Here is an 18,922-nt window from a genome sequence, read left to right on the forward strand (position 1 = left end):
TATCCTTCATTTCACTCCTTCGTGGAAATTGTATAATAAAACAAGTTTATGACAACTGCATAGGGTCAGGCAATGTATTCTCATTTTTTACTGTACGCCTTTCTATTGGTTCATGTTTGATATGTTTAGAATGGATGTCATTTATCCTTTATTTAACCAGGAATATCCCATTTAGATGAAAAAAATATTTTTTGTAGCATGCTGTTGTCACTTTCGGCTTGTCCTGTCAGGGGTCACCACAGCAAGTCACTCGCTTGATTAACTTGGCCTCGTTTCCTGAGACGACCAACCCAATTTTTAATCTGGCCAGCAGTGGTTTGGTATTGGAGCACTGATCAAGAATCGGATTCACGCAATGTGCGTGAAAGGCAGCATCGTGCACCCGACTGTTTCGATCAAATGCATTATAATCAGTTTAATAGAAACGCTATTGAGTCTGTAAGCTAGCTGCAACTGGCACACATTCAATTCCCAGTCATTTCCAAATCATTTTAGTGGTGATGAGTCCAGGATGTATCCCTCCTCTCATTTCATCTGGGAGAAGCTCCAACTCACACATAACCCTGAACGGGACAAGCAGTATAGGATATACGTACATTGATGGATGGATGCTTTTTACCCCACCCTCTTTGTCAGCATTGTGCTGCTTACATTGTTCTTTTCAAGTGTCATAAAAAGCACTCTCAGCTGATTTTATTCGACGTGCAAGCACTTCATAAAATAAAGTGTATTCAAAGCACCATTTTTGTTTCAGTGTTGCAGTGGTATATAAAAAGAAATATATGAGTAGTTTGAATGATTGTAATTATAGAGGATAGGATGAAGCTGTGGACTTTTAACAGTCATGTTGGTCAATGGTTAAATATTAATGAAAAAGATTTGGGCAAAAGAATTATAAAAATGACTAACTTGACACTTGGAATGCACAGCTATATGCTGCACTGATTTTTTTTTACATTTCAAGCAAACCTTCGGGAATGTTTTTGTGATGACTTCCAATGAAGAACAGGAAGTACAGAATACAGTTGCTGGGATATTTGACCTATTTTAAAAAAGGGCTGCTGCAACTAACAATTATTCTAATAATCTGTTGATTATTTTGTCAATGAATCAATCAATTGGATTAAAAAAAAAACACTTTCAAATTTCCATAGTTGTGATTGAGAAATTGGAATCCTGGTCATTCTGACCATTTTAAAAAGAGTATCTCCACGATTGATTGATTGATTATCAAAAATAATTATCAATAAATTTAGTCATCGATTAGTTATCAATTAATCTATTAATTATTGTATCTCTACTTTAAGGACACTAATAATTGCAATGTTGGCCTGCATGCATCATCTATGTTCTTTGATATTACACTTTTATTGTCATTCATCTCGGGAAAAAAGATCATATTGATCATCAAAAGTTATTGGCAGTTCAATCAAAGTAATGATGAGCAACTCTAGTAACGCAGTTAGTGAATACTTGGGAAGAAATAAAATACTGTAAATATGTGGCAGGACTAGCAAGTAGTTCCCGAGGAACTCGGTGAAACCTTGGCCCTGTCAGCATTCATTTGTACCCACTTAGCTGCACAAAAGCGAGCAGAATGAAAGACGAGTGGAAAACTCTGACATGAGAGCTGCCCTCAGATCTGACCGCCGTGTGTGAACTGACCTTGCAGTGGTGGCAGCAGTTTTCCCCAGGAGCAAGAATGATTTCCCCCGTCGGGATAAGCTGGATCCTGAGTTCCATCATTGCGGCTTGTCGGCTTTGCGTCTGTGTTGCTGATGTTTCCTCAACAAGCAAAATAATAATTCCCAAGACTCAAATCTCCAAATCTTCAACTCAAGCTGAGACGCTATCAAATGACCATCGTAGGAGTTGGCTGGAAAAAAAAACCCATTGGAGATGTGTCAACCTGCCCCGCAAGAAGAATACAATTTCATTCAAGACAGAAGGAGGATAGAAATCAGTGTCTGGAAAGTTTGAGCATTGATGCAGAGATTTGAAGTATTCCCATTACCTCGTGTGAGTGGAGCCAGCTTCCCTCCGCATGCAGACAGAGGATGTGAGCACTCAGGCTGAGGGAGCATAGGGAGGATATGTAGCTCGGCCTAGCACGAGATGAATGTCACATGCAGAGGATGTGAGTCTTACTGGCCTTTGGGAGTGTATGGGAAGATTTGAGTTCTTGCATAGAAGAAATACGTTTGAGACACTGCAGGAATTGGGCTTTAAAGGTGGCAGGAAAAAATATGAGGCAGGGAAGGGAATTCCTCCTATTTCCTCTTGACTCTTTTCGGATAATTAATGGGACTGCTCAGTGAGCAGTGTGCTCACACACGCACACACAAACATGGTCTTGGGCCCTCCTGACCTAGCTTCCTGCCCTAGACATTCCCTACACCCGCCCAATAGACTGAGTATGTGTTGCTTGACGTACAGTATGCGTGTGTGTGCGCATGTGTGTGTCAAATGAAGGACTCGTGCCAGCAGTGTGCTTCCTGAGCCTGACAATAAGTCTTACTAGGGCCTTGACACCAAAATACACACTGACATGCTCACATCAGTGATATGAGGGTAGCTTCGGGGTCGGTGGTGTACTATAGGCACAGAGTATATAAACAGATTCATGGTTCAAAATAAACATCACCAGGTTGAACTTCCTGAGTCGTCTGCCTTCCAGCAAATTTGCACACTGGGATACGGCCAACCAAAATGGATCCTTATTAGCGCATGAAGTTTTATCCTGTCACATTAACTTAGCATCAATTAAGTAATCATTTGAACCTCATGAAAGAAACCGCAGAAGCCACAAAGCCTTTGGACAGCTAAAAGGAAGATTATTTATTTAATTTTTTTAATTTGTATTTATTTACCTCTGTTGCAGACACCTATTGAAATAGATGGCCTGTTTGGAGCAATAGGTCAGAGCATCCGCCATTTTGGATGGACTGCTATCACCAATGGAAACCTTAATTTCTAAGATTTAAGACATGCAAGCCCACCTGTCTCCTGTCAAATAAAAACTCATCTGAGAATTGGAGATGCAACAACATTTCACTGTTGTTATTAGGATCAGAATTGCAGTTGGACAGAACGAGGTTTGAAAGGGGAGAGTCAGAGAGGAAAGGGAAGAGCATACCGTAATTTTCGGACTATAAGTCGCGGTTTTTTTCATAGTTTGGGTGGGGGGGCGACTTATACTCAGGAGCGACTTATATACATATATATGTTTTTTTTCACTTTTTTGGGCATTTTATGGCTGGTGCGACTTATACTCCGGTGCGACTTATAGTCCGAAAATTACGGTAAATGTAAAAAGAAAATTAAAACTATATGTCGGATTTTATCGAAACGTGGGCTAGGAAGGTGGGGCTGCACCCTGTGAGGAAGAGACCCGTCAAGCAGCAAACAGGAAAGGATGGAAGAGGACAAGACAGGACAGGGGTGGTGGGTCAAGCAGTGAGCTGGGAGTGGATACACAGCATCAAGCAGCCCTGAGAAGACAGCAAAAGAGACATCAGCCCAAAAAGAAGACGCTGCTATGCAATGTACATTATTAATTAGAACATGTGCAGAATTTAATGATAGTGTCTGACAATAAAAGAGGGAGTTGTGTGGGTCTGGAAGAAAGTTTCTTTTGTGGCAGTTTGTATGAAGAAAAAAGGGAAGTGACGCTTTCCTTTTCTGGTTTACTCATCATAAGACTCCAACATACCTGCTCTTTTCAATTGAGACTTGATGAAGTTTCCATCCAGTGCACAATTTCTATTTCCAGATGTGGAAATGTGTTATGCAACTGCAAATTGCATGTCGCTGCATGCTGCTTGTGAGAGGAAACAACACTGACACACATCCTTCGACCCCTGACCCTGACTGGAGGCATTCCTGACAGCCTGGCATCAACAGGAAACCTGTGGCCTTGACGCGCGCAGACACACACACGCATGCACACACACTCACACACACACATACTGCACAGCCTTGTGTCATTACCCGGCACTATTTTTAAATAGAACAACTGTGATTGACTTCCAAGAAAAACGCACTCGTTGCTAAAGAGAAAGTGAGAGTAAATTTGTGAGAATTTCCACTAGATTAAACTAAAAGTGCATGTTGCACACACGTCTATTTGTCATCTGTAAAAAATGATAAATCATAATTATTAATAAAAAAATATATAAATCATAATTATTAATAAATTAAACAATTTTCATTATATAGAGAAATCCTAATTATTAATAATTTAAAAAATTGTAATTATATGTTAATGTGACTTCTTTTGTCTCACTATTTTCAGGTAATAACGCTGCTGTTCATGCTTATATTGCTTAGGCTTATCAATGGAAATCGGGTCAGAAAGGTGCCTCACATTATCCAGCAGGAGGTGCTATTTCCTCCCATTTTATATTTTCATATGAAATCCAGTCTTGAACTCAATTGATACACAAAAACCATTATTATTCAAAGAATTTTTTTTTTTTATAAAAGGCCTGATGGAATCATGATGGCAGGAAAAGTTGGTGGTGATCCGATGCATTGTGTTCTGTACATTTGCGGTAGAGTTCTTGTAATCAGATGCCACATGCACACTCAGCTCTCTGTGCAGGGCTGGGCGGTAAAAATCTTACAAATGTCACCTGAAACTAACCTTGGCTATTTATATGGACAGTATCTGCAACGGATGAAGTTTATAATATCTCACTGACGTTTTGTTTTTTCAGTCAGACACTTGACGAGGCAAGAATTTCCACAGGAAGCTGATGGGAGGCCCAAAGATGCAGATTAGATCACGTACAGCCACAATACACCTTCCGGAAAGAAATGAATGCAATGTTGTGCTGCTTATGTTATGACATTCTTGCTATTTATCGACTGAATTGAACTATATTGACTGATTGAACTACCTATGGAGTGATCTGTCAATCTAGCCACTCAGCTGCATCTCATTGTGATGTCAAAATATTTAAACACATTAAAAAAACATTGGCAACAAACCGGTTGCATTTATAAATAATTTGTCTTAAGCAATGCAGCATGTCTTAATACTTGCTTGGGGAAAAACGGACGTAAAAACAAACATTTCCAAAATGCTATTCTGCGGGGAAAAAAAACCCAAGACAGAATGCTCCCTTTAATTTAGATTGTTTAATGTTAATTTCATGCTGTGTTTCAGTAAGAATAATACAGATTCCCTGTCTGTGGCTCCAGTCAGATATCCAGTAGTACAAATTAGCTCCAGGTTACAGATGATGCAGCAAAATAAGAAGAAAAGCAAAAGAACCTGCAGGGAAATACGCTCTCAACCAAAAGGAGCTTCAGTACAAAGTTGGAGAAAGCTGCAGAAAAGAATATTAGCAAGCGCAAACAACCGTCTTTTTGGGGGGGATCTTTATGAAGGAGTGGGGCCAAACTGATACCAACCTGTCTTTTTCTCTACCGCTGATTTAAACAGCAAGTGATAATGCAACCTTCAGGCGTATGTGCACCGATACAGTATTGAGCACAAAGTACAGTCCAAACACCTACATAAAACAGAAGAGAGAGGAAAAAAAAAAGAGATTACTTTGTAAAAGCACTTCTTTGCCCCACCTGGATATCGCAAATGTTGCCAACGTCCTCTGAAATACTAACATAAAAAGACACTTGCAGCTCTCCAAAGTGCCTGTTAAAAAGTTAACATTGATTCACTAAAAACAAAGATAAAACTCCCATTAACTAATAGTCAACATTTTCAGTAATAAAAGTTAATTTCTGTAATTACATTAAGAAAGATTCTCAATACATCCAGCAACTGATAAAAATATTGAGGAAAATCAAAAAGAAACAAAAACACAATAAAGAAAACAAAGATAACATTTCAGAACCGCTTGTACCAGGAACAAAATTGAAAGAAAAAAAATAATAAACCAAGGGGCTTCTCTGTGTCTCTAACATTGTATTTCCTGACTGACTGAAGTGGTAGTGGTGTAAGGACTAAGATATATAAAAAAAAAAAAAGAAGAAATGACAAACTCCAGGCCCTGTTGGGTACTGGAGTAGCAGAGGCTGAAGAGAAGAGTGGGAAGGGAAAGGATGAAGAGGGAGGACAAACAAGGAAGTCAAGGAGTGTGATGAGTTGGTTGAGTTTTGGAGGGGGGGGGGGGGGGGGGGGGTCACAAGTTGTTGGCTGACAGCGGCAAAGTCATCTCTAAGTCTGTGCTTCGTCCTCCACATCTTGCAGTGCTTCTGTGGTCTGCTCTTCTGCAATAGCACACACCAAAGTTGTGTCAGCGACAAACACTTCTCACCACTCACAAACAACCCGCAAATGTTGCATTGAGTGGAGTCGACAAAGTGAAACGTTAACGCTTCAATGATTTAGCCAACATTGCTCCCCTTTTCTGTACAATTTCATTGTCAATTAGTTGCTGTAGTCACACACGAAGGTATATTTTAATTGAACATCAATGTTGTCAATGCTAACAAGCAAGCAGGCAGCATATTTTATCAGTGTATCCGCATCAATTTGTGGAAAGAGATAAATTCAAGAGACAACATGCATCTCACCTTCTCCCTGCATATCGGAAGTCCATAGTGTCAAATTGTCACGTAACAACTGCATGATGAGTGTGGAGTCTTTGTAGCTATCTTCACTCAGAGTGTCCAGTTCTGCAATTGCATCATCAAATGCAGCCTTCGCCAACCTGGGCAGAGATGCAGTAAAAATGTGGTGGCTCAAGTTATGACCTTTGCCAACAAATAGGGAGCCATTTCTCATTCTAGTCAAACATGATGTGGTTGCTAATTCACATTTACTGAAAAGATCAACTAGTTGAATACATTTAACTTGAGTTAATGGCCTAACAAGGGAATATTAAAGCGTTATACAGCCACAACAAAAACCTGCAAGCGCGATCTGGTGAGTTGAGGATCTCGTAGTAGAAGACGGAGAAGTTGAGCGCGAGACCAAGGCGAATGGGGTGCGTGGGTGGCAGTTCTTGCGTAGCAAGATCAGTTGCAGCTTTGTAGGCCACCAAGCTCTGCTCTGCTGCTTCCTTTCTGCCGTTGCCTGTGGCAAACTCCGCCAGGTACCTGTGGTAGTCGCCCTTCCTGGAATTGTACAAAAAGAAATGCAGCTGTCACGCAAGTATGTTGTGTGCTATACAACTGGATCCACACAAAATGGACTGAGAACATGCAACAAAATCGACCTCACGCACATTTTGTTGTAGAAGACTTTCGACTCTCCAGCAACGGCAGCGGGGAGTAGGTGCTTTTCCAACGCATCCAGAATGTCACCACAGATTGACTTAAGCTCATCTTCAACCTGCCACAAGAAAATTTAAAAAAAATCCACTCACAATGATCATCTTGAATAGAATCTGATTCAGGTTAACTTTCTGTTTGCACCTAGAAAACACTTGACGCAGAACTATGCAGCCTCCCCCTGAATTTTTAATTCCAAAAATGTAGATGTCTCATAGGTTAAAGTGTACGTAAGCTTTCGAGCAGGATCATCCAGTAAAGCATTGACTGCAATCTAAAAGCCCTTCCCCTTCCCTCCCTGTGACACGCTCTGGCCTCTCCCTGAGTAATAGCCAGCTCTTATTTCCTTTCATAAAGGCAAGCGAGTGCACACGTTGCCAGCTATGACTCAGATGCAGTCTGTTCAGTAGCAGCTCGTAGTGTGTATTATTAATAGGAGCCGATGAGCTCACGTCAGGACAGAACTTTGAATTGTGAAGCACAAGATGTTTATGGGCCGTTACTTTTGTCTGTGGAATGTTTTACCGTTTTCCTGTACTCCCGGACCATCTTCAATTTCACTTCTTCACGCTTGCTCTCATCTCTCTGTTCAATGCTGCTGATTATCCGCCAGGAAGCTCTCCTGGCGCCAATCACATTCTTGTAAGCCACTGATAGTAGGTTCCTCTCCTCCACTGTGAGCTCCACATCCATGCCCGCCACTTTCTTCATAAACGACACCATCTCTGTTGACGAAACACATGTAACACTCATTTCAACACCTTTGTTGAGTTGTTGAGAATCCCCTGCATATATTATGTCTATGTTCGAAGGCCTGAGCCACCAGCTGTCTGCCATCTGCTCCGAAACCCCCCAGTTTTTATTTGATCATGTCTGATTATTGGCAAGATTCAAATTTCATGCCTCAAACGGTGAAAAAAAATAATAATAATCATGCAATACCCGTTTTACAGCCGCACACTGAAGTTTGCAATAACGGGAGTCAACATTTTGGCAAAGACGAACATTTGGTGTTTTACTTGACAACATGCTCTTGCTACTACATAAATGTATAATTATGTTGCTGCAACTCTAAAGTACAAGATGCATTATTTTGTATCATATTCAGGACTGCACAGGACTGTTCCACATTGAAAAAGATAAGTCGAATTTTATTTTTTTTTTAAAATAGGGGAAAAAAAGAAAGTCATAATATCAGAATAACGTCCTAATGTTCCAAGGGTAAATATAGAAATTCTCAAACATGAACAAAATGTGAGACCATAACAGCTACAGATCTACATAATACTATTAGACAACTGTTTGAAAACATACAGTATTATCCATCAATCCCAACCAATAATGTGATTTAAGTACAGCAGTTTTATTTTAGGAAAGCCAAAAGTCTGCACAAAGACATGCGCATACAGGTTTTGATGTTCCAAAATTAAATTTATTTGCACTGTAGTAGGGATGCAAATAATCAACCGGATTATCTGATCACCCTACCTGACTACTTTTCCGTCATTTCACCTAATGCACACAACTTACTTTTATTATTTATACTGCATATACATTAACGTTGATGCTCATACCTCTACTTATAAATGCATATTGTGCATGCTGTGTACACATTTTATATTCAAAGAGATCATAATTTCAAATTGACAGTGTAGAAATCACAAAAACAAATGACTCAGTTACTGGTTTGTTTCACAACACGCATGAAACTGGGCAAAGACGGCGATCACTGTAATCCAACATAAAAGCAAATATTCTATTTTAATCCAAAACAAAGATGATCAACCAGCTTTAATGGAGGACTACAGAAATAAGAGAATATTTACTGTTGAGAATATGAAAAAAGCTATCTAAGCGAGTAACCGATGATTAAAAATGACTACCGATTAACTTGAGTTGTTAATTGTTGCTTCTCTAGACTGTACCTAAGTGAAATTTGACTCAAGCCACAAGAGAAATTTGGAAGAATTTACAGAGCCTTTCAAGCAAAAGACACATTCAATCTTGTAATATTGCAGGTTCATTGTTGTATATATATATTTAAAAAAAAGACCAGTAATATTACAACCACAAATTCACAGTGTTAGTTCCTCAAATGTTGATTCACATAACATTGGTTCACTAAACAGTGCAGTATGAGGACAAGCGCTTCCAAAACGGTTCAGTCTATCCACCACGTCAAACTGGGAGCTCAAACCTGCATTACCTGAATGACCACGCTAAGCCAAAGTGTAGTGGCAACACCCTCAGTTGGGGAATCTGCAAAACAGTTCACTTCACATCCCAAAAAAACCATAAGCCGAAACGTGTTGCAGAACAACCACATTAAGTTGACCGCATTCCAGCCAGGTTTCCATGTAGTCAGTAGACCATCAATCAATCTCTCCCACAGCTCCAAAATCCCGTGAGTGAGTCATGGCACATTCATTTAACGTTACTAAGCAACCTAGAACTGTCGCACGGGCAGGCGTCTAAAAACAGCCCCTGCTAGACCACTAATGGCATGACAGTCAGAAAGGGAGGAACAGGGGGGTCATTTTCGTCAATCGAGCTCAACTGCGCGGCCACGAGAACAGGAGAGGGAACAGCCCATCAAGTCAACAGTTGTCCTCCCACAACCCCACACGTTACACTTGGGGCGGCTAACTTGCTTTGAAACCCCGATCGGGCTTCGTGGCAATGATTAACAACCTTTTCGCAAAGCCGATGCATGCATTTCAAAGACAGGCAGTGGGTAGCTGAGGCACGGTGGTGCAGGGAGGTAACTCCTGACAGCTCACGCTCTACTGATCCGCCATTTTGTTGTAGCCCTTTCGCTAACGTTAGCATCTGGACGCCACTTGTTTAATCCCCTTTCGATTTTGACAGCTTCTGGCGATACCATTAATTAGCAGTACACAGACGAGTCACCGCACCCAAGCTACATTTAATGGAGCAAAAAACGCTAAGCGAAGCACCACTCTGTTAATATTAGTCAGCGGTGAGCATGTCCCACTCCAAGTGTGCTTACCGTCATATCGCTCGGCCTGCTCAGCGAGTTTTGCCTGGTAAACGCATTCTTCTCGCTCTGCCATTGCGAATAGATCCGCTCCTGGGGAACAGTCGAAAGTGACAAAGGTGTTTGTCGGGGGGGGTAAAACACGATAATGTGCCTGCCTGGGTCTGTTAGAGGTTCCTGTAAACCAACTGGGTCGACTCGAACGGTGTTCCGCCCAACCGGTATAGAGGGGATGGAGTAAAGATGGCGGCCAGTCTCATCCGGGTAATCGCACACGTACCTGATTCGTCTGCTCTGTTACGTTAAATACGCATTGTTTGACTTTAAACGGAGATGGTGCGTCATCATTCTGTTGCGTGATTTGTCTTCCCCATCAAATACCCCAAGTATATTTTTAGACAGACGATATCTGGGTAACCACTTAAAATGACCTCACACGTTGACAATGTTCAAGGGATTTCACGTAACACCCCTTCAATGACGTTACTTCTCTTGTAGATATCCGCGGATCTTTGGCTACGTTTCTGGCGGGACTTCCTTTTCATTTTAAGTTTGTTGACCTTTTAACCAGGTTAAAAATTAATTTGAGATTTACCGTCTCCTTTGTAAGAGGAACATTAGATTTCACATTTTAAGCACTGCTTCAAGTGTGAAAGCTGTTGTAACTCATCAATATATTATTTTACAGTAAACAGTAATCACATTTGAGGTTGATCGCGTCTTGGCCTAAATGATCATTTAATGATTTCTTTTGTGAATGGTACAAAGCAAACATGCTATCTCCACTATGCACCAAATAATGAAACCCTGACAACCCCTCAATCTCCCCACACAAAAGCTGATAGTGCCTCCAATGAAAACCAAAGCTGTCTGGCGCCAGCTATGTTCCACTTTAGTTTCCATTCCAGTGTTGAGGGGGTCCACGGTTACGATAGTCCCGACATATGACATTTGTAAGTTACAAACAGCACTCTATGAACTAATTTGCCCAGAGGTACTGTCACTGTCCTACTTACTGTTGTTGTTTTTTATTGTTCTGTATTTCCAGCCTAGAAGTGTTTTTCATACAAACGTCATAAATAATATAAAATTCATTTGCTGCTGCATTAGTGTAGATCAGTGATGTGTTCCAACCTCATACACATTCTTAAACGCCACTGCCACAGGGACACTACTCTATCGAGGACCCCCGTAAAGAGTCTAACAGTGGTTCTCAAGCGTCTTATATAAAGTAAAAAGTTTTTATAAAAATACTTGTTTTCCCCCGCACCACCATGACGACAGATATTAAAAAACAGTTCCATATATAGTAGGCCTAAGTGCTAATAAGACCCAAGGTAGAGGTTCTAAAAAGTATATTAAATATTTTTGTAGGATACTGTAATCTTATGCACAGTTTTAACATACTGTGTTTAAAGGAGAATGTACTTGTTTAATTATTCAATTAAAATGTTGAAGTGATGCCAACAGTAACATTTAATTCAGTGAGTCTTTCGCATACCACTAGAGGGAGCCCACGCACCACTACTGGTTCCAGCATCACACTGAGAATCACTGGTCTAACAAAAACAAAGTAAAAATGTCTGTCATGAATTTTACTTTATTTACTAGTATATTAACACATCACATGCTACAGAAAAAAAAGTTAATTACAATCGTCTCAAATGAATATAGTGTTATCATAAAATTTCATAACTGCTATTAACTCCCAGTGGCATTTTGACATCCCTCACTTTGCATTTAAAAGAAATGTGGAATCTTGTATGGTTACTTAAAACACTAATTTTCTTTACTTCATTTCAGTAATCGGTAATCAAACATGTTGCAAATTGGTGATTTTAACATGTTTTGTTGCCATTTTAAAAATGTGATTTGAATGCCACAGTTGGACATAACATACAGTATTAGAAATGAGGGCTCGCATTTTTATTTTTTTAGAAGGACCACATATTTCATTGCAAACCTAGTGTGAAAGCAATTATTTTCAGTTCAGTCATCTCCTTTAATATTCAGTCATCTCCTTTAATGTCTAAAGAAAACAAGATCATGACAGTGACCTGTTGTTCTTAGTGCCACCCGAAGACAAACTGATACGTGGGACAGAAATATGAGAAACCTCCATACATCGTGTCTGCCATGTCAGTCATCTTCATGCCAACCTACTCCTATGTAATGTGGGTGAGCATGGTAATGATTGTCAGGTGGAGGGTGGGCATAGGGAACTGATGAAGGGATTTGAAATGAAATGGCCATTCAACGAACTCTTAAAATCAAAAACGTTGGTTTCTTGAAATGAAAAGGCTGTCACTAGAAGAAGAAAAAAAAACATCAAGAAAAAGCATTAGATAAGTAATAAGAGGAAAGACTTGCTGATATATCTAAACAATACAAAAAGAAAATTGGTGCAAGATGGCAAAAAAATTACAATTGAAATATACAGCACTTCCTTTTCCCCCTTTGACATAATTGTGATGTTCAAGTTTGCTAACATTTGTTATGAAGACTACCGAGACAAATAAATGACAGTTTAGCATAAAAGGAAAATTGAACGATCCACCACATACTTTCTATGTTCTGACCAAAAAAAAAAATTTGGAGAGTGATAATGGGTGAATGGGGGATGAGAGGTGGCCGGAGGTTTAGTTGTTTTCATCTCTTCCACAAAACTGGAAGTCCGTTACAGTGCTACAGTGCTGATCATCGCTTCTAGTTCGCGTCACAGGTTTGTTATTATTTGGTGTTATAAGTAGGTGGTAGTGGGACGTGCTTCCGAGGGACTATGCACCCTTCGGTTGAAAATACAGATGTTGTTGATCATCTCATCATAGTCACATGTGGGCACATCGGTGAGCAGTACAGGTGGGCAAAATAATCATTCATCAATGGTCATGATTTCGGTAGATTTTGGTAAAATATTTCAAACAACAAACAAATATAAAAACCGTAAGTAGGACTGAGTTGGGCCAAGGAAGGCAAAACTAATGTATTTAACACTGTGGCATGAAGTGATAAAATTGGGGAGATGTTAAAGTTTGACAATGTTTTCTTCTCATTAAGGTCGAGAACATACTGTAGCCTGACTTAGCTAACTTTGGACGAGAGGTGGGGTACATCCCAAACTGGTCCATCCCGGTGCTAAAGTTCAAGTTGACCGGTGACACTGACTTACATCATTTGGAATTTTCACAGTGCACTAAATCAAATCATTCCACGACCCAAAATCCTTCACATTGTTAACTAGACTTACTTTTTTTTGACAGATTCAATTCAAATAATGACAGATTGAATTCTTCCATCATTTGGGCACATTTGACCTGAGCCCTTGTTAAACATGACACTTCAGTAGGTCAACAGGCAGCTAAAGTTAGCTCGGTAAATCATAGCCAGCTAACACGACAGGAAGGCTCACAAAGTTTGTGACGATTAATAACCAACCTGCAAACCAGAGCTGTGCTCGGCTCATGCTGCTCTCTGAATACTGTGAAGTTAATAGTAGCAAGAATATCAGTCAGCGCAGCACAGCAGATCTCTGCTGAACAATGTTAATTCCAATCACATAATTGTTCACCTTCATGGACACTCAACTGCTGCTCAAGGATGAAATGTTTTCCCACATCATTCACTACTCCCAGTGTTAACAAAAGTGAGGGAGGACGAGGGGATTCTGGATCTCAAAATAAATTTAACACTTTCTTTGGAACTCGTGACTTCATAAATGTCTTTACCTGTAGTTTGTATCTACATGCTCAAACCCAGGATGAGGAAATGAGCGAGTTGTGCTGAGGTGTGAGAGGCGCGATAACCATGTGTTACTATGGTGAGGATAAAATGTAGCAAAATCATTACAGCCCGTCTTTTGTTTTGCATTGACCCAGGTTGTATTCACACCAGAAAGGTCCTCTGGTCCGCACCAAAACCTCACCGAGAACTACTTAATTGTTGGGTACGCATCAGGATTTATTTGTGTGCATTCATGAAAGGTTCGAACCAGCGCGGGAAGCAAACCCTGATGTGTTTAAAGCGGAACAAACAACGCAGGTGTGAATACACCCTCAGTCCTCGCAAGAAGAGGTGAAGGGCTGTTAGATATATGCAGTGGCATCTGGTGGGTTTCAGAGTGACTGTGAGAATCTTTACTTGGTGCAGGCAGAGCAGACGTGAGGTGTTGGCTAAAGGCGCAGAGGAGCAGCGGGGTGTGAGGCAGGGCTCTAACAGTAGTGTCCAGTTTGCACCCGCCAGTCCACTCTCAGCTGAGTTCATCCTCGGCGTTGTGCTGGTCCAGCAGTTTGACGTGTGTGAAGGGAAAGTGGCCACGTTTGCCTTTGCATTCACCCTCCCACTGGCCATTCACGTTTATTTTAGTCACTTTCACCATGTCGCCCACCTGAAGAGGGAGACAAATTGTGAGCATCAACAAGAATGAAATATGGTCAGATAGAAGTGACAAGTGGGTGGAGAACACCTTTTATAGTCCTCAGAAAACTTCACTCAAACTAAGAAAAAGTATTTTTTCTGAAATTTGTTTGGTACTTTAGATCACACTCAAGGTGAAAGTGAAATTAACAAGTTAGGTGTTGCTTGCCCCAGGAGGATATCCTGCAGGGTGCACTGCTTCAAGAGCATGTTTCTTTTTTTTTTTTTTTAAACTTAAAATCGTATTTAAATCACCATCCATAAAAATGTAACCCAACTTTTGAACACTGCCTCTGTGGGAAAACACAAACAGTTCCTGCAGTTCGTCTTTGCATTCTTATACTTCTATAACTACAAATGGAATCAAGTGGAGTTGAAATTGTTACAAAACACCACACCTCAATACAGAAATTACTAGAAGCTGTCCAGTATTGACACCAATTCGCTATAAAGAGTGACTAAGAGACAGAGGTCCGAAGCCAAAGGGATCCAAGACACCAAGACAAGGAAACGTGAGCTAATAATTAACTGTCTAGTCCAGTGCCTCAATGCTGAGTCACTTCTCTGACCTACTGGAGAAGGCACAATAAGTAACGTTGCACAGGTTAAAGCCAGAATAATCAAACAAAAAAGGGACCAGTAGCACTACTAGCTTGTACAACAAGACCAGTGTGGGCCAAGCGATTTGAAAATGAAGTGAGCTCAACTTAACGTCATTCACTTCACTGAAGCCTGTGAAATGTCCAAAAATTACAATACAATTAATGACTACAATAAAATGCAATTACCACTATCACAGCTACTTCACTTGAATAAAGCTTCTTCCTAATAATATTGAACATTCAATTAAGAAATATAACAGTGGCGGTGTGCTGATGTCCGCAAACAATCTCAAGTCTCTGACTCCTGCTCCGAATTCACAGAGCCCAGAGGAAAGAGTCTCGTTCCCCAAGCCACAACGGGAGCAGCTGAAAGAATAAGTATGATAATACCGTCCATCAATTTTCTATAACCTGTACAGAGTTGCAAATGCTGAGGCCTATCCCAGCTGACTTTGGGCCAAAGGCAGACCACACCCTTGTCTGATTGGCAGTCAATCACAGATTATACAATGAGATAGACAAGCTGTTCATCACCGCCGAGTAGAAGTTGAACACACCCTGCCTGCAATGAAGTCAGGCAAGTTGAACACTACTCCAGGGGTCACTAAAGTGGTGCACAGCATACCTGGTCTAGAACTTTGTGTTGCTATTACCATTGCTATTAATATTACTATACTGTATACTATTAATATACTGTACACAAAATGTTTAAATGACCAGACATTCAGAATACCTCCAAAGCCAGGGCGGTCTTATCATATGCATTGGGAACTCTCTTCTGTATGGCCCTGGCAAAGACCGGTCCATTCTGGAGATTTGGGAGGGGGGTGGGTTGGGCATACTGGCTAGGATCTCCCATTAGTGGTGCACCGGGTTGGGTTGTAGATCCGTCAGAGTTCCCTAACACGGCCATTCCTCTTGGCGGGCACGCTGCGGGTACACCGGAAGTAACCGCCAAGCTCGGAGATGTCGGACGGTACTTCTCCACGTATGGCACCGGGATCATTCCCGCTTCGCCTTCAGAGTTCTGAGCGTTCCACCACTGTTCTTCGGGCTTCTGAAGAACGCGAAGGATATCACCCTTCCGAAATGGGAGATCCTCATCGTCATTGCCGGGAAAATCAAAGAGTGCTCTGACGTACTCATCCTCCAGGCGAGGTGGGGGTGGACCACCAGGGCCGACGCTGATAAAGGATGTGTGTTTGGACTTGTTGATTGGTTCTATTAGGGTGGTAGTGTCCAAGTAGTGGATTTTGTAGAACTCTAGCAAAGCAGGAAGTGCCTCAAACTCCTGGTCACCGATACGAAACCTTGGATGCGACAAACTTGCTGGAACAGAAGATGGAGAAAAAAGTGGTGCAATCGTAAAAAAAATCGTACATCTTCCAGTCAGTGGAATTGGAGCCAGTGTAAATAGGCTCATTTGTTAAATCATGAGGCAACAGAATCGACTACAGTGAGCATTTGGTTCAAAACATAATCTCACATTCTACGTTTCTTATGGTTGAATCAAAGGGGTTCAAAACTCAGGGGCCATTTTCCACCTACTTCATGTTTTGTTTTTCAGAAACCTATATATGAAAAAAGTCATTTGCCTGCATTTAACTACTATTATCACTTCCATCCGTCCACCCGTCTGTCTGCGCAAAAATAATATGTATAATATGTATGTCGATACATTTAAAAGTGGAATGATTCAATTTGGTTTGGTTCAATGCACTCAAATCAAAACAGATTTTCTGATTGTGTTTTTTGTTCAAATACAGGGGGTGCAAAAGTATACACAAACAATATATACACGGGGGTGGCTAGAGTAAGTAGACAGTTATAAAAGAGAGAAAACATATTAGTTAACAGTACAGGTATTTGTTTCATTGAGTTTATATATCTATGTATACCTACACTGATGAATCGGTTTTAGTGTTAATAATAATAATAATATCAATTAAAAGTGAAGAATTCATAGTGATCCTTGCATTCTTTTTTAAATGCAGCCCTTGGAACAGGGGTGGGCAATTCCGGTCCACGGGGCCCGGCGTCCTGCACGTTTTACATGTCTCCCTGCTGCAACACATCTACGTATGTGTTGGCTTGGAAGAAAGTTTGGACACCCCAAGCAAAAAGAAAAACAAATTGGCTGTGCGATTTGAATTCATATATTAGCTGAGCCCATACTAATGAGCATCTCGTCTGGTGCAAGTCATGCAAGCGTGCAGTCTTCATTATAAAAACCGAAGGGGGTGGGATACACAATGCTGTCCTACCTGGACCGGATTGCCGGTTATTGCTGATGCTGTTGATGATATAATGCGAGACCTTGGAATTCTCCGAGACCGAGAGCACGTAGTCGCCGGGGCTGGTGATGGAGTCCCGCACCAGGAACACACCGTGCCTCTGCCCCTGCAACAGCGACACAGCCTCCTGCCTGCTCAAACGACCCCAGTACCAACTGGCGCGGTCCTCCGCGTCAAAATTGCCAGCCATGATAAGCACTTCGAAGCCGAAGCGTCGCCGGGTCTTCCCTGCTCTCCCTCCCGCGATCCGCACGCAAAGCTTTTCAACTCATACAAAACTTTAGCGCCTCGAGCACGTTTTGTAAACAGACGACATCCGTAGCCGGCTGTTTGCACATCAATTCACCGCCACCAAACCTCAGCGGCGAAAACAGAAGGATTCTTAGTGCCTTAACAGTAACACTCTTATTCAACTATTAGGAATATCACAAGTTTAAGGGTCAGAATTACAAATATACTACAACGGTCGATGACAACTAAGTTCAAAAACTGAAATGGCGGATACGGGAAAACAGAAAAAAAAGGATCCCGTTACCGGATATGACGTACGCATTTTAATCTGCAGTGGCAAGTTTACGTGAAATAGATCGCAATGGAAAATAACACAATTCCCTTTTATTTATATATGTATATAATATACTATATGTTAAGTAAAGCAAATTTAACCGTAGCCTCTTTCAAATCACATTATTTATTGGTGATTTTTTTTTTTTTTTTTTGCGTCTGCCGATAATAGACATGTTTAAATGATAATCAGGAGGTTTTAATCAGGATAAACGGTGTATCCTCGACATCGTGACTGATTTTAACATTGAAATACTAATTATATGGTAATAAGAATTTGAATTAAGGCTATTCCTAGGAAACCGGTTCAGGGTGTCCCCCGCCTACTGCCCGGTGACGGCTGGGATAGGCTCCAGCACACCCGCGACCCCCGTGGGGACTAAGCGGTTCAGAAAATGGATGGATGGATGCCTATTCCTAGGAGTTAAGAAATGCCCATTTGCAATTAGTACATTTTGCCACAAGATGTCAGCCCAAGACAAAAAATAAGTTTGACGAGTTTTATTATATTACTATACAATTTACTGTTTTTTTTTTTTAAATCATCAAAAATACTACTTACTGATTTAATTGATCTGAACTGATTTATTTTCTGTTTTATTACAGTTCAAGGACCTACTAAACTTGGCTCCTTGATAACAGTCCGTCTTGTTGTATGTTAAGAACAACAAAAATCCTCAGTAACTCATTTAATAATTTATTTGATTAGAAAATGAGTGCCGGTTGGTTGTAATTTCAGACACTAACCGCTATTTAGTAGCTCCTCATCTGGACGCAGAAGCATAAGTGCATGTTTAGAAATTTGAAAA

The 18,922-nt window shown here is 40.8% G+C and overlaps 3 protein-coding genes across 4 annotated transcripts in view; all 3 read right to left on the reverse strand.

Moving 5' to 3' along the window:
• LOC119132120 (unconventional myosin-Ic-like) overlaps window positions 1–2,164 on the reverse strand; it is a 40,232-nt gene extending 38,068 nt beyond the window's left edge. The window contains exons 1-2 of one of the 2 annotated variants that reach the window (XM_037267081.1): window positions 2,015–2,164; window positions 1,666–1,909 (exon numbers count right to left, since the gene is read on the reverse strand). In XM_037267081.1, the coding sequence (XP_037122976.1) occupies window positions 1,666–1,746 (81 nt within the window). In that variant the 5' untranslated portion in view covers window positions 1,747–1,909; window positions 2,015–2,164. The remainder of the gene's footprint in view (window positions 1–1,665; window positions 1,910–2,014) is intronic. The other variant, XM_037267082.1, reaches the window with a different exon arrangement.
• A 2,959-nt stretch (window positions 2,165–5,123) lies between these two features.
• On the reverse strand, window positions 5,124–10,524 carry ywhae1 (tyrosine 3-monooxygenase/tryptophan 5-monooxygenase activation protein, epsilon polypeptide 1). Its single transcript, XM_037267556.1, has 7 exons — window positions 10,399–10,524; window positions 10,253–10,333; window positions 7,768–7,967; window positions 7,197–7,303; window positions 6,880–7,086; window positions 6,544–6,680; window positions 5,124–6,237 (listed from the first exon to the last, which is right to left on the reverse strand). The coding sequence occupies exons 2-7, from the start codon at window positions 10,314–10,316 to the stop codon at window positions 6,185–6,187; spliced, it is 768 nt and encodes a 255-aa protein (XP_037123451.1). The 5' UTR covers window positions 10,317–10,333; window positions 10,399–10,524; the 3' UTR covers window positions 5,124–6,184.
• Window positions 10,525–12,989: 2,465 nt separating this feature from the next.
• crk (v-crk avian sarcoma virus CT10 oncogene homolog) lies at window positions 12,990–18,074 on the reverse strand. The gene is made up of 3 exons (XM_037267975.1): window positions 17,520–18,074; window positions 15,989–16,584; window positions 12,990–14,624 (listed from the first exon to the last, which is right to left on the reverse strand). Exons 1-3 carry the CDS (start codon window positions 17,737–17,739, stop codon window positions 14,487–14,489), a joined length of 954 nt encoding a protein of 317 aa, XP_037123870.1. The 5' UTR covers window positions 17,740–18,074; the 3' UTR covers window positions 12,990–14,486.
• Window positions 18,075–18,922: the final 848 nt, after the last annotated feature.

Source organism: Syngnathus acus, chromosome 13 (assembly GCF_901709675.1).
Source record: "Syngnathus acus chromosome 13, fSynAcu1.2, whole genome shotgun sequence".
Taxonomy (NCBI): Eukaryota; Metazoa; Chordata; class Actinopteri; order Syngnathiformes; family Syngnathidae; genus Syngnathus; species Syngnathus acus.